The sequence below is a fragment of the Eulemur rufifrons genome, chromosome 7 (genome assembly GCF_041146395.1).
Source record: "Eulemur rufifrons isolate Redbay chromosome 7, OSU_ERuf_1, whole genome shotgun sequence".
In the NCBI taxonomy this organism is placed as follows: domain Eukaryota; kingdom Metazoa; phylum Chordata; class Mammalia; order Primates; family Lemuridae; genus Eulemur; species Eulemur rufifrons.
In genome coordinates, this window is record NC_090989.1 from 21,973,778 (window position 1) to 21,989,883 (window position 16,106).

The 16,106-nt window shown below is 34.2% G+C and overlaps 1 protein-coding gene across 1 annotated transcript in view; it reads right to left on the reverse strand.

Annotated features, from left to right (window-relative positions):
- NCAM2 (neural cell adhesion molecule 2) overlaps window positions 1-16,106 on the reverse strand; it is a 325,026-nt gene that overhangs the window by 100,613 nt on the left and 208,307 nt on the right. Inside the window, 1 exon segment of the mRNA XM_069472428.1 lies at window positions 15,771-15,944. Within this exon segment, the coding sequence (XP_069328529.1) occupies window positions 15,771-15,944 (174 nt within the window).

Here is a 16,106-nt window from a genome sequence, read left to right on the forward strand (position 1 = left end):
GCTTTCATATAATTAAGTTTCTATAAGGATCCAGGGGTCCTCATTTGTAATAATCCCTTTGGTGATGTCAATGCTGCGAGGTCACATTCATTACGTGACCTAATCCCACCCCTAACCATCTACATTTCAGCTTGCATCTCCTTACTGTACCTGAATTTTCTCTCATCCAACCATGTTGACTTTGTTTTATAAACAAATAAGCTCACTCCAGCCTAAGAACTTTTGTGTGAGACTTTACCTCCACATCACCACCCTCACCTTTTCAAGTCTCTGCTCAATAGTTACCTTTCCAATAAAATGACTGCTATTACTTTGGGTTGATACCCAGTAGTGGGATTGCTGGATCAAATGGTAGTTCTTTGACAAATCTCCATACTGTTTCCCATGAAAGTTGTACTAATTTGCAGTCTCACCAACAGTGTATAAGTGTTCCTTTCTGTCTACATCCACACCAGCATCTATTGGTTTTTGACTTTTTTTTTTTTAATTTCAGCATATTACAGGAGTATAAATGTTTAGGTTACATATATTGCCTTTGCCCTACCCCAGTCAGAACTTCAAGTGTGCCCATCCCCTAAACAATGAATGCACAACACAACCATTAGGTGTGGATATACCCATCCCCTCCTCCCCATCTCACCTGCCCGACACTTGATGAATGTTACTACTACATGTGCACATAAGTGTTGATCAGTTAATACCAATTTGATGGTGAGTAACGTGTTTTTCCATTCTTGTGATATTTCACTTAGTAGAATGGACTAAAGCTCTATTCAGGATAATACAATAGGTATTAGATCACCATTGTTTTTTGTGGCTGAGTAGAACTCCATGGGATATACATATACCACATTTTATTAATCCACTCATGTATTGACGGACACTTGGGTTGTTTCCACATCTTTGCGATTGTGAATTGTGCTGCTATAAACATTTAAGTGCAGATGTCTTTTTTATAGAATGTCTTTTTTCCTTAGGGTAGATGCCCAGTAATGGGATTGCTGGATCAAACAGTATTTTTACCTGTAGCTCTTTGATATATCTCCATATTACTTTCCACAAAGGTTGTACTAGTTTGCAGTCCCAAGAGCAGTGTATGAGTGTTCCTATCTCTCAACATCCACTCCAACATTTATTGTTTTGGGACTTTTTAATGAAAGCCATTCTCCATGGAGTTAAGGGATATCTTGTTGTGGTTTTGATTTGCATTTCCCTGATGATTAGAGATGTTGAACATTTTTTCATATGTTTGTTGCCTATTAATCTGTCTTCTTTTGAAAAGTTTCTGTTCATGTTCTTGCCTACTTTTTAATGGGGTTGTTTGATTTTTTTTTTTTTTGCTGATTTTCCTGAGTTCTATGTAAAACTCTTATAGACACTGCCCTAGGGAAAGAATTTATGAAGACGACCCCAAAGGCAATCACACCACTAACAAAAATAGATAAATGGGACCTGATCAAATTAAAAAAGCTTCTACACAGCCAAGGAAACTATTACAGGAACAGAGAACCTACAGAATGGGAGAAAATATTCACATCCTACACATCCAATAAAGGGCTGATAACTAGAATCTGTATTGAACTCAGGAAAACAGCAAGAAAAAAATCAAACAACCTCATGAAAAAAATGTGTTTTTTTGACTTTTTAATAATGGCCATTCTGACAGGGGTCAGGTGATATTTCATTGTGGTTTTAATTTACATTTCCATGATGACTAGTGATGTTGAAAATTTTTCATGTTTCTTGGCTGCTTGTCTATTTTCTTTTGAAAAACTTCTGTTCCTATGTTTTTCCCACTTTTTAATGGAGTCGATTATCTTGTTCTTGCTGATTTGTTTTAGTTCTTTGTAGATTCTGGGTATTAGCCCTTTCTTGAATGTATAGTTTGCAAATATTTTCTCCCATTCTGTAGGTTATCTATTTGCTCTGTTGATTATTTCATTATCTGTGCAAAAGACACCTGCACACTAATACTTATTGCAGCATGATTCACAAGGGCAAAGATGTGGAATCGACCCAAGTGTCCATTAATTCATGAGATTAACCAAATGAGGTATATGTATATCATGGAGTACTACTCAGCCATAAAACGGATGAATTAATGCCTTTTGCAGCAACATGGGTGGAACTGGAAACCATTATCCTAAGTGAAATATCTCAAGAATGAACAAACAAACAATCACTACATCTACTGCCTAAGAAATTGGAACTAACTGAGGGGCACACGTGTACGGAGGGAAGTAAAAGTCATTGGAAATCGAGCAGAGGAGAGGGGGGAGAAGGGAAGGGCCAAAAATCTACCTAACAGATATAATGAACACTATTCAGGTGATGGGCATACTTATAGTCCTCACTCAAGTATTACAAAAGCTACCCATGTAACAAAAACATTTGTAGCCCCTTAATATTTTGAAATACAAAAAAAGAAAAAAAAGTTACCTTTCCACTAAGTCCTATCCTGACTATCTTATTTAAGATTGTTAATGTCTCCTAACCTTCTCAGCTCTTCAAATCCCTCTTTTTATTCTCTTACCTCCATTGCTCTTTTAAACTTATGAAATAATATATAATTTAATTATTCAAAATGCATTTTCTTATTATCTTAATCTATTTGTTAGCATGTATGTTCCATAGAGGCAAAGAATATTTTTTGTTTTATTCACTGATGTATCCCAAATTTTTGTAATAATGAATAACTGGTAGTATATACTGAGTACATATTATGTTAGGTAGTATTAAAAAATTATCTTGTTATTTGAAGATGTGGAAATTAATTTGAGTATCATCTATCTATGCATGCATGTATCTATCCATCCACTGAATAAATATGGAGTAATCAAGCTGTGCCAGAACAAGAAGTCTGGGATCTGGTGACAAATGGAGATTCACTAGAATGGCAGTTAAAAGTGCTTGTTTTTGAGCCAAGTACAGTGGCTTGTGCCTGTAATTCCAGCTACTTGAGAGGCTGAGGTGGGAAGGTTGCTTGAGGCTAGGTGTTCAAGGCCAGACTGGGCAACATACAAAGGCCCCATTTCCCCCCCCCCCAAAAAAATGAAAGATATTAGCCAGGCATGGTGGTGCACACCTGTATTTCCAGCAACTACTCTGGAGGGTGAGGTGGAAGGATGGATTGACCCCAGATGTTCCAGACTACTGTGAGCTATGATTGTGCCACTTCACTCTGGCCTGGGCAATATAGGGAGACCCTGTCTCTAAAAATAATAAAGTGACTACCTTGTTTTTTATAGTCTATGCTTCATAAAATAATAACTTCCTTTTTTAGTCATGTAGACATGAAACAGACATAGATTTTTAGTCATGTAGACGTAGAAACAGACATTTCTCATGAATAGTGTCTTAAGTTTACCTGAAGTTGATGTAAATATTAGCTATTGCTGAAGCAGAAACACCTTCAGAACTTTTATTTTTATTATTTATTTATTTATTTATTTTTTGAGACAGAGTCTTGCTTTGTTCCCCGGGCTAGAGTGAGTGCCGTGGCATCAGCCTAGCTCACAGCAACCTCAAACTCCTGGGCTTAAGCAATCCTTCTGCCTCAGCCTCCTGGGTAGCTGGGACTACAGGCATGTACCACCATGCCTGGCTAATTTTTTCTATATATATCTTTAGCTGTCCATATAGTTTCTTTTTATTTTTAGTAGAGATGGGGTCTCGCTCTTTCTCAGGCTGGTCTCGAACTCCTGACCTTGAGCTTTCCACCCACCTCAGCCTCCCAGAGTGCTAGGATTACAGGCGTGAGCCACCGCGCCCGGCCAACCTTCAGAACTTTTTAAAAAAAAGAACCATAAATTTGGGGTGACACATGCTAGGAGAGAGAGAGAAGGATATTTGAAAAAATTTGATTTAGAAGACTAAAGATTATGAATAATTTCATAAAGTTTTATTTGACATACATACTGTTAATTCAAGTCATTTAAATTAGTTTGATTGTTAACTTTGACTTATATCTCTATCGAAACATGGTTTTAAACAAATAGGAAAGTAAAATACCTTTAAAATTTTTATTAAGCTTGGTTAGTACAAACAGTTTTCACTTGTTGAATAGAAATTCTGAAATCTTCAACAAGTAGAAATTATTATGAGTTTTTCTTATGTTTGCACTGTGATTAATCTAACAAGATTTTTTTTTCCAATGGGAGAAAACTACATTATAGAGAATCTGTTTGAAAATGACATTTTATAATAAAGTCAGTAGTTTAGTTAATATTAATGTATCCATGTTGATTCATTAGTTTTGGTAAGTGTTCTATACTATGTTAATATTAGAGGCGGCTGTGTGAAGGGTGTATGAGAATTCTTTGAGCTCTTTTATAAAATTAAAATTATTTCTATGTAAAACAAGGTTATTCTGATGACATGTTTTGAATGTCATGTTGTTAGAAACATGCAAGCATGAATCTCTACATCTGCAGATAACTGAAACAATATGTTGAACCTGATGTGCGAAGAGAGATTCTACTATAAACTTACCCCTGACTAAAGCAGAACATTGTTATTGCCCAATCAAGACAGCAGGAATTATATATGTTCCTTGGGTCAAATCCTCTGTTTTATAAGATTTTAGAAGATTAATTAGTTACTTCTTATTTTTGACTAATTAAACCAATGACTAAGTAGATGAACATACACATGTTCTATACTTGAATGGATGAATACATTTTATATATTCCCAGCTGTTTATTAGGATACAGAATTTTTATTTGATAATCTATACCATAGGTATTTTAAAAACATTTCCAAGTGTTATTTATATAAATAGGAGCAATTTTTTCCTTGAATGCTGGCTATATTTATTGTTGGTATTAATACTTTGCATATTTGCATCTAAGATCTCAGTATTTGATCTATTAATCTTCACTCTATTCCAATTCAGGCTTCTTTTCAAAATTGGTTTCCTGACCCATCAGGCACACGTATATATTTTATAAATCAAAATCTATACTTCAAAACATTCTTGGAAAAAAAATTTATATTGAAAACAAGAAATAACTGCTGTTCCATAAAACTGAAAATGACATTCCTTAAAATACATATTGATTTTTCCTTCAGGTTTCATTACAATAAGAACTTTTGCTAAAATTAAAAGCTGAATAAACTCTGGAATTATATAAAATAATGTAGTATGTACATAACCTTAATTACAGTATTTATAAACTAAATACTATACTGAAGGTATAACCTACACAGGCACATTAAAGGTTTAGTGGAACTATGGATTGACAAACTGAAAAATCCAACTGTGCAGTTGTTTACAAATTGTAGTCAGTTATTACATCCTTGATTAGTGAAAATAGTAAGAACTTGAAAATCTTAAAGTTACCAATGAAAATTCTATTTTAAAAATGCTGTTATTTTGAAATAAAAATTATTTCCCTTATTTTTGGCAACAAAGAGGTATTCTACTATAACCTCAGCTCTGAATAAAGTAAACCATGTAATAATTTTGATTAAGATTGAAAGGACTTCTATCAGTGATTATAGCTGGCTAAATATGTACAAAATATAAAGAAATAGACTATCCTATTTGAGAGAATTGTTTTATGCTTTGTTAAAAAGTACTTAATATTTTAAAATAATAATTTTTCATTTTTTTTTGAAAACTGGAAGAAAGTAGCTGTTTTTCAAGATTATTATTTTCTCTTCATTAAGTGCCTGATGAGGTGCATGAAACACACAAAATGTTAAATGATATGGCAATGAACACGTAATGTAGCTCTTCCAACAAAAAGTTTTGCTACACCTGTAAAACATGTTTTTTGCTCAAAATTAAGTGTCAGAATGACTCATATTCTATATTTGAATAGTTCAAGTTGTTTATAACTGAGTTTTTCCCAGTTGACTAATTTGAAATTTACTTTCATGTCCCATTGTTGGTTGGGATGATTAGTATGGATTCAACTAAACCTTGAAAAATAATATAATGATAGGTCAGGATTTGATTGCACCCTAAACCTAGACCCAGGTGCAGAATGAGCAGGTGACATTCATAGGAAATTAATTGATGATTTATTTAAGATCAGAATCTACTAACTGGAAAAATTTTATGCTAAAATTTTCCACCTAAGTAAATGGCATTGCAATCAACCAAGAGCTGATATTTATTTCTAGCTGGTGACATCAGCAATTAAAAGTAGATACATGAATAGTATATAATGGATTATAGATATTTACTAACAAGGAAAAGTAACTAAACATGTACTAAACTCACATAAATTAGCATAAATAAATAAAGCCACACCGAGTGAAAAAAAATTAGCTGAAATGTTCATGACTACATGCACCTGAATTTTCATAGATAAACATCAATCTATTTTCTCACAAATGCTTCAAAGGCAAGGAGGTATTAATTATGTTTACATCTCTTAAACTTTGAGATGCATTATTAACACAACCTAAAATTTATAAAACAAAGGCACAAATAACACATTTTGTTACTATTCACATATATACATATATGTTTTAAAATGTATTTAGATTTTCAGCAATATGTTCACCTACATAGCCAGAAAACCAAGCCTTCTAAGTACAGCTGCAAGAATGCATACCATTTTCAAAAATCTTTGTCAATGCACTGATTATATCACAGAAGGAAAGGGAAACCCTTAAACAACAAAAATGAAGTGGATGGAGGGATCTGAAGCTAGAGGGGCAGCCATGTAATTTTTTTAAGTCAATTATAGCAGTCTTGCTGAAAACATCACAACACCACTGTACTCAGACACTAAGAGGTTTTGCATGGATCCCCAATGTAGAATATGGGGTTTGAATAGCCTCAGTAGGTAAAAAAGATAAAAATTAGGGATGAAGCTAGGACCCCTGTGTGAAGCCAGGATCCTCAATGTTCTTGGAAGGATACAAAAACTTATGCTAGAAAACACACACACACACACACACACACACACACAGAGCTGACTTCTGGCAACAAAAACTAGCCTGGCTTGTCTTTGAACCAAATCCTGGTTTGTTAGGGAGATTGAAAAATACTTCTTTGAACATTCATAACTATAGACTTGCTATCATTTTACAGAAAATTCCAAATCAAGAATTTAATTTAGGTTGCTTTGGTGCTCACAGCTTTAATGCTCCAGGGCAGCTTCCAGAAGCAAAGGGATATCTTTTGTGGAATAATGCACCCAAAACCCAGGCTCTGCATTATTTCCAATAAATAGGACAAGCAATATATGAGATTACAATCTAAAATCTTAAAATACACTAGCAAATAAGCCACTCTGAATGAGATTCTGTTGAAACAAACCAAACAACAAATACAGCAAACAAATCAAATACTAAGAATTTGAACATTCACAACTTCAAAAACTGCAATATTCAAATTCTAAATATAGAATAAGTAGGCTTAAAATACTTAAAAATCAAGAGAATAATAAAAATATTTTTTTAAAAAAATTTCAAGCTACCTTGGACAAAAACCAAATAGCGTTTATGTAAATTCAAGATATGGGCATTGAATTAAAAACTTAATGGTGAGGTTAAACACCAGATTAAACATAAGTGAACAAATAATTAGTGTTATGGAGGATAGAACTGAACAAATTACCACAAATTCAAAATAAAGATTGAAAACAACAAAATATAAAACGTATGTTAAGAAGATATCATATAGTAAAGTCACAAATAACAAATTTAGCATATAACTTGCACTTTAGAATAAAACTAGAGAGAGAATGTGGGAGGAAACAGTATTCAAAAAGATAATAAGGTAACATTTTCCAAAAGTGATGAAAGACATGTTTCTTCAGATTTAGATATTACATTGAATCCCAAGCAGAATAAATAATAGAAATCAACATTGAGATACTGGGTTAAATAGATATCCTAAAATCACTCAAATGGAAAAAAAGTCAAAATATCTAAAAAGAAATGACAATTCAAAACAATAACAGTAAAAGCAAGAAAAGAGTAAAACTTTCTCTTTAGATTGCCAAAGCAGTGTAAATTTCAAATTTGAATTGCATACTCAGCTAAACTATAATTTGAAAGCAAAGTTAAAATAAAAATATTTTAAGATAAATTTTTTGAGAAATGAATGAAAACTATGGACTTCCTTTCCAAACTATTCACATACAAACAATTAAAAATTTGCATACAACTTTTCAATTTCTCTTAAAGGCTGTTACCTGTCCTCTGCTTCAGATAATGTAACTTTCACTCTTAAAGCAAGCTACATAAGAGAGTTGTAAACAGTTGTCTCTTGGTATCTGCAGAAAGTTGGTTCCAGGAATCCTCCTATCACCAAAATCCATGGATGCTCAAGTCCTTATATAAAATGGGGTAGTATTTGCATATAATATATGCACATCCTTTCAAATACTTTAAATCATCTCTAGATTATTTATACCTAATACAATGTAAATGCCATGTAAATAGTTGTTATACTATATGAGTTTTTTATTTGTATTACTTTTTATTGATTCATTATTATTTTTTATTATTTTTTCCCAGATATTTTTGGTCTGAGGTTGGTGTATCCATGAATGTGGAACCCACAGATATGGAGGGCTGACTGTACTTGGGCTGCCTTCTTTAAATGGTTTATAATAAGGCTTTTACTAAATTACTCTGATTTTTATATAATACGCTTGGTATTCAAGCACATTGAGAAGAAGCAAAAATATAATTATTTTTGTCTCAATTGTAATGCTTTCGAAAACACCAACTACCATATCACATAATCTGACAACACACATCTATACAATATTTAACATACACTGTCAGGGTTCTTCAGTCACCCTAAGGTCTAATCAACCACCCATACATGGAGTAGAGTGAATAAACATATTTAAAATCCCTGCTCTGCTCTTGTTAAATTACAAACTTTGCGAAACATTTTGAAAGCCATACTATAGACTTTTTGTACTATCCAGGTTACCTACTTGAAATCTTATATTATTAGTAGTATATTTTTAAAGCTTTATAGTACATCACATGAAATTTGATTCCTTCTTTCCCTCTCTCCTTCCTGCCTTCCCCTCCTACTTTCTTTTTTTCTCATGAAAAACTTCCATAGAACATTGACGTTTCTACTTTATAATTTATATTTCACAGGCTCAGGCAAATCACCCTATAAATTTTCTACACAACCACCTCCCGTTAGCTATCCAAAACACACTGCACTATATATACAGGATGTCATACACTCTATAGGGCAGTGACTTGTATTTCATTTTGTCAACTCTTAATAGCAGGTGAAAAGTACATAATAGTTGATTTTATAGGCTTTGAAATCTGACTTCTTGCCTGAATTTGATTTTTAGTTCAATGTTATTTATCAATATGGCCTAAGGAGAAGTTGTTAAACATTGTAGACTCAGTTTTCTCTTTTATATGAATTACACTCAACTTTTCCTTCTATAAAATACAGGATATTGATATTACCAAATTCTTCAGTTTGTGATCAAGTTCTATTGTTAGAATCTATTTTAGGTACTTAACGTGGTGACTGAAATAGAATTAGTATTTAGGAAATGTTAGCCATCTTTAATGTGTGTTAATTGCCTGATTACTGGAATTGTGCTTCAGCAGAGAAGAATACGATCATTTCTGAAGGTTATCAATATAGAAGGTTATCAATATAGAATATGGGTGGGGTGAGTCAATTTTAAGAGTAATTTCACTCTCAAGGATTGTGGGTGAACTATAGGAGGGAAGAGCAGTCCCCAGCAAGGAAATGAGGACCTTGGTTTTATAGCTGCAAGAAACTGAATTTAACCAAAAAGGAAACAAGGTTGGAAGTACATTCTTCCCACAGAGACTCCAGAAATTAACAAATTCTGGTGAACACCTTGATTTTTGTCTTGCATGATCTGAGTAGAAACCTAGCCACACTGTGCCTGAAATTCTGCTCTAAAGGACTTTAAGCTAATAAACGGGAATTGTCTTTCTTAAAAAAGAAAAAGACTAATTTCTCTCAAAAAAATGCATACTCAGTTAATTGTCATGTGTTAAATGAGAAGGTGCTCACTTTTTAATATATGCTAATTTTGTTCCCTGGATCATTTACTAGAATACTTGGAAATACATATGTAAACATTTTGAGGGACTTTATGGTAACATATTAAATATATTAATGGTTTATTTAATAGACAGAAGTCCTTTGCAATAGAAAAAGTTGAGTATTAGTCCTAAACAAATGAAAATGATAAATTTTGAGGTCTCTATATATACATGTTCATGACTATGCATAGACACATGGATTGTAGAATCTATTATATCTGACATTTCAAACTTCAACAAGGTTTTAAGATCCATAAAATTAGATCAGCCTTTTAGATTTTATTTACAAGAGATATGTACTAAAAAAGATATTATGGTAGATATGAAGATTTCAGCTCAGATCCCCTTTTCTGCCCAGCTGGAGGAATACAGTTAAGGTCTGTCTCAGATGCAGAGAGCTGACTTGACTATAGTTATGCTCTTATCAGAAAAGCTTGCATCTGAGTAAATGAGGAGGCCAGGATATAAAAGGACTGGCTATTTTAGCCCAGGGCATACAGTGTGGAAGTAATTATCATTTTGGAGTTGGCTGAGCCATTGTAAAGCCTCCATTAGAAAAACCTTCCCTTCTGCCTAATCTAGGCCATGCTCCCTTTTACAAGATGTCTAGCTCCTGAGCTTCATCACTAAGTCTGCTAAGGGATAATAAATACATAGAACAGTAGATACCAGAAGCAGAAGAAGATGCTAGGGTGCCTGATGAAGCAGGCGATAAGATAGAGCATGCACTAGTGAATGTGGTGCATAAGACTTTTGTGACGTGTAGAGCAAAGAGTAGCCCATTTGCTAAGTAGTGCGAAAGGCTACCACACCAGGTCTGAACTGGGACAGCGGGAAGAAAAGGTCCTGAAACAGGTACAAGCAGTGGTTCAAGCAGCCCTGCTACGTGGGGCATATGATTGATCTGGTGAGACTGATGCTCTTCAATACATTAGAGATGGAAATAAATGTTGTGTGGAACTTTTGACGAGTCCCAGTGGAAGAATTACAATGAAATCTCCTGCTTTCTTGATCGATGTAATGCCATAATGTCATATATAGTATAGAATTGTATACATTAGAAAACAAAACAAAACAAAACAAAACAAAAAATACCTCCTGGCATGCTCTACTGAAATCTGCATCATTACAGTTTTCTCCATTTGCCCAATTCTGCTTCTTCCCCACTCTTTTCAAAAGTGTTGTTCCCTAAAAAACACTTTGAACACTAGTCTGCAAAGTTGCTTTGGATGGAATGAACAATATTTGATAGCACAAGAAAGCGACTATGATCAACAGAAAGTTAGGGAACACTTTTAAATAACTAAAAGAGTGGAACTGGAATGTTCCTAACACAAAGAAATGATAAATGCCTGAGACGATGTATATCCCCATTACCCTGAATTGATTAATACACACTATACAACTGTATCAAAACATCACATGTACCCTATAAATATATACAACTATTATGTACCAAAAATAATTTAAAATAAATAAATGTCACTTCTGTAGACATATATTTATAGAAAAGGGATGTACTGTTGACTCACTTATAAAGATCCAATCAGAGGTACTACAAAATAATCCTTTCCATTATCCCACTTCTACCAAATTTCAACATTCTCTCCACTCTAAAGTTTTGGTACTTGAAATATCAATGAACAGGACATACTAGAGCTTATAAACTAAGAGAAAAGATAGATCACAGTTAGAAGAAATTTGATATAAAATATACTACATGTTAAAATATATACAGTACAATATAATGTAACAAATACTATGTCACTTGCCAGTCACTCATTGTGGAGGAAGAGGGAAATTCAGTGTGAGAGCACTTCCAAGGAGCGACTGCAAAAGCATGTCATAGGTGGTTGAGGGTAAAAGCATAATTCTGGATAGTGTTAAATGGACCTGAACCTGTGTGATGGGATAAATGTCAGTGAGGTTGAAAGGTTACATAAAAATGACACAGTGACTCAATAAAACCACAGGGCTCGATGAAAATATGTGTGATTAAGGTAGAAAGTTTAAATCAAAACTACGTTATATGTTCTAATAATCAAATCATTGCTGTCACTTTACAGTAAATATCATTATGATTATTTACAGCACATTTCACATTTCTCTAAGCATAATTTGTTATTCTTATGAAAATCTTCACTATATTTTTACAAAACTGGGAAAGAATAGTAAATGCTAGAAACACATATCTTAGAATGTTAGAAGTGGTCCCAGTGGAGTTACCCAGCTTCTCTTCCGGACTAGCCATTGTTATTTATGTTCTCCTTTTAGTCACATATTTACATTCCTGCCTGTCATTCAAATATGGGGGCTACACTAAGAAACCCTTAGAAACATGTTTTTATATATAAAATGAGATCATGTTGTCATTTGATATATTAAAGCTTTAAATAAATCACATTACAAAAGTGCACAATCTCAAACAGAAAGAATAGCACCAGCCCAGCCATAGAAACCTGTATGGAAATTGAGTGAGCATGTCTCTGCAGTGCTGGGATTTTCAACTGGTACAATTCATAAAGAGAAGAAAGAGACATCAAATACTAAACTATTGAGAAAAGGATAGGCACTCCTGCAGAGCTGAATAATAAGAGGTTGAACTGGGTCTACAACCCCAGCCATGAGGCTCCAACCCCCATCCACACTGCCTTTTCCCAACCGTTTAACCAGAAGACTAGAGAGAATGAAAAAAATCTTATCATTGGACTCATGAGTCTTCCACCCAGGAGAGCGTGCTGTGATGTCTCTTCTCTTCCTGGTAAGTGAAGATAATTCAAAAAGATGAATAAAATCCATTGGACGTTTTTCGCATAACAGATGAGAAGAAAGGTCTGGCATTTGTATCCCCATTTGGACTTCTGTTTTTACAGAAGACTCTTCTGTCTTCTGTGCGTCTTTAAAGTGTAGAAAAATAAAAGTGGAGAAAGAGAACAACTCTGAAGCAATCTAGGTTCTTACATTTTAGCTTAGTAAAGATGTGCAAATTTTCTCTGTTTCAAGTGGATATTGCATAAAGTTAGTGGGCTGCAGTCATACTTAAAATGAAACCTGTTGAAGATAATGGTGAGGAGGTGTCTAAGGAGGTGAGATGAAGTAGCATCCCATCTGAGGACACTCTGTCACTAAAAAGTCTTTTAATGTGTCTGCACCCCAAATATGCACCCCAAAGTCAGGTATTTAGGTGCTTGTGCCACAGAGAGCAGATGGCAAGGACAGCCCAAAGAGACCTACAGCACCAGAAAATTAAGAGGTATTTGACTACTTTCCCCCTCCCAAGAGAAGATGTAGTTCATGCCACCTCTAATCTCCCCAGGTCATGGGGATCAGAGAAAATGTGAGTGCAAAATTAGACATTGTTATAAGTTTTAAACTGTGCAAAATGCAACTGGACTTTTTATATACTTGAAGAGGGTCATGAATCTATCGTGTCTTCCAAAGACATTATTACATAACAGAAAGGGAGATTCAAAACAAATGTCTTAAAGAAGTAATTAGATTTAAAAAACATACAAACAAAAATTCATGTTTGTATTTTGCTGAGTTGAGATCATGCAATGGTTTGAATACATGACTGGAACCCAATTTAAAGTAATCATTAACAGATCTATGAAAGAAGAGTCAGCCATGGAAACAGAAAAAAAAAAAAAAAAAAAAAAAACTACTGATGCAGACTTTTTCCTCAAATAAAAGAGAGCAAGCTCCAGTCATAGGACCTTGAGTAATTTTCATCTTTTTGGCAAGCCTTAAAGCTGTCCCAGTGTGAAGCCATTAAACATCTTATTTATGAGGCTTCCATTGCTCATATTCTGGATTCACCAGACAAGTTTCTGACACATATTTTATTTCCAACATGATATAGTAAAGGGTAAAGAAGGTACTTATCATACAGACTCTGAAAGTTCTAATTTCTGGACAACCATTTCTCATTGTAAATTAACAAATATATTTTGTTTTTATATATCAGTCTTAATAAGCATTGAATCTGCTTTGGACAGATGGATATATGTGCTATAAAGTCAGGTTTTGTACTTGATCAACTTGGCCTGATCAAGGCCATTATAAATTCTCCATGGTGTTGCAACTCTGTAAGAAATCTGGACAGGGTCTATTAACATTCTCCCCAGTGTGACAGGGGTGGGATGGTTGTCATTGAGCACCCACATTGAGTTTTCTGCAGTGTGAGAAATAACTCATTTTGCCTTTCTGTCTCTCACCTACCACCCTCCCTTCTTTCTCTTAATGAAATCCAAATTTTTTATAAAATATTATTTCTGCCATCCAAGTTAATTTTTTTCCTATAGTTTTTGGCCCCACTCAGTTATTCTTTTCTGGGCATTGTCTTTATAAATCTCTCCTGAACCACATAGCATGTGCACTAAGAACATTATTCTAATAGCTGATCATTAAAAGAAATAATAAAAGATCACCTGTTTGAGGACATTATTTGAAGCATAGGGTAAATAACTGATGACTCACTGATTAATATTTGTGACATTTCTCTATCAAAAGCCTGTAGTTATTCTCAGTGAAAACTGAAAAAGCTGGTGTCAACAAAGATGAGACTGAGTGATTTAATTTGCTCTCTCTTCAAGTTCACTGCAATTGGTTCTCTCTTTTCTTCTCAGGAGGGCTTTACCTTTTATTGAACCCCTATGCCATATATGTTAGGGTCAACAAAGGATCCTTATAGGACATACACTATGATGCATTAATTTCCTCACTATTTTCTACTACTGTTTTGGACCACTCAGGTAGTTCTATGTCTTAATCAACAGAGTCCAATACTGATAATTTCTTATTATTTCCTACTTTACTTTTCTCTCCTCATAATGAGAAAACAAAACACGTTTTCAGAACATGATGAAATTTTACATAATTGAAAAGAAGTTCGGTGAATCATTTTGCCTTCTTTATAGAAATATAAAAGTAAATATAAATATAAAAGTAAGCATAAAAATATAAAATTCTATAGAATTTTCTGAGATGGCTTCATGAATACACATATACGACACTGACATTTTATAGTATGACTTTTATACCTACTTGTGAAATAAATATTAATAAATTTAAAACAAGCACACATTCTAGGATACCCAACCATCATATCTAACACATCAGGAGTCTTTTCAGCAAAATTTTTTTTTTTTTTTTTTTTGAGACAGAGTTTCACTCTGTTGCCCAGGCTAGAGGGAGTGCCGTGGCATCAGCCTAGCTCACAGCAACCTCAAACTCCTGGGCTCAAGCAATCCTCCTGCCTCAGCCTCCTGAGTAGCCGGGACTACAGGCATGTGCCACCATGCCCAGCTAATTTTTTTTCTATACATATATTTATTTGGCCAGATAATTTCTTTATATTCTTAGTGGAGACAGGATCTCGTTCTTGCTCAGGCTGGTCTCGAACTCCTGACCTGGAGCAATCCACCAGCCTCAGCCTCTCAGAGTGCTAGGATTACAGGCATGAGCCACCGCGCCCGGCCCAGCAAAAAAATTTTAAAAGGTAATTTTTCCACCCCAGAATAGAACTTTGCTGATTCTATTAAACATTTCCATCTAAAGATGGAAACCTTTCCATTCTGTATTGAGGTTATTCTCAAGAACAATAGAGCAGTGAAAATGTCTTCCCAGCATCACTTTATCAAAAGAAAAAACTGCTGAAGGAAAATAAAAAGCTAATCACACAGGCATATTGAAGATAAGCCAGAATCAATCAATATATTTTGAAATTATTGACTCACTTTGAACTCCATGGGAGCGTACTATTTTCCAGATCTCTGACGCCACTTCTTTGACATCCACCTGATAGTGATGAATAGGTACACCTCCATGGGAGTCCGGTTTGTTGAAAGAAACCTTGGCTGTGGTCTGTGACAGCTCTATAATCTTCACTCCATAGGGACTGGATGGCACATCTGTGAAGAAACAAGCACAAAGGAAGCATAACACGTAATGTGGGTAGCCATTATTAAGACTTATGATTTTGTAAGAATTAGTAATGAAGGAAAATGGCTGCTTATATCATTCAATAGATTTGAGTTTCAGGGCTTGCATAAACACCTGAATAATGTCTTCAA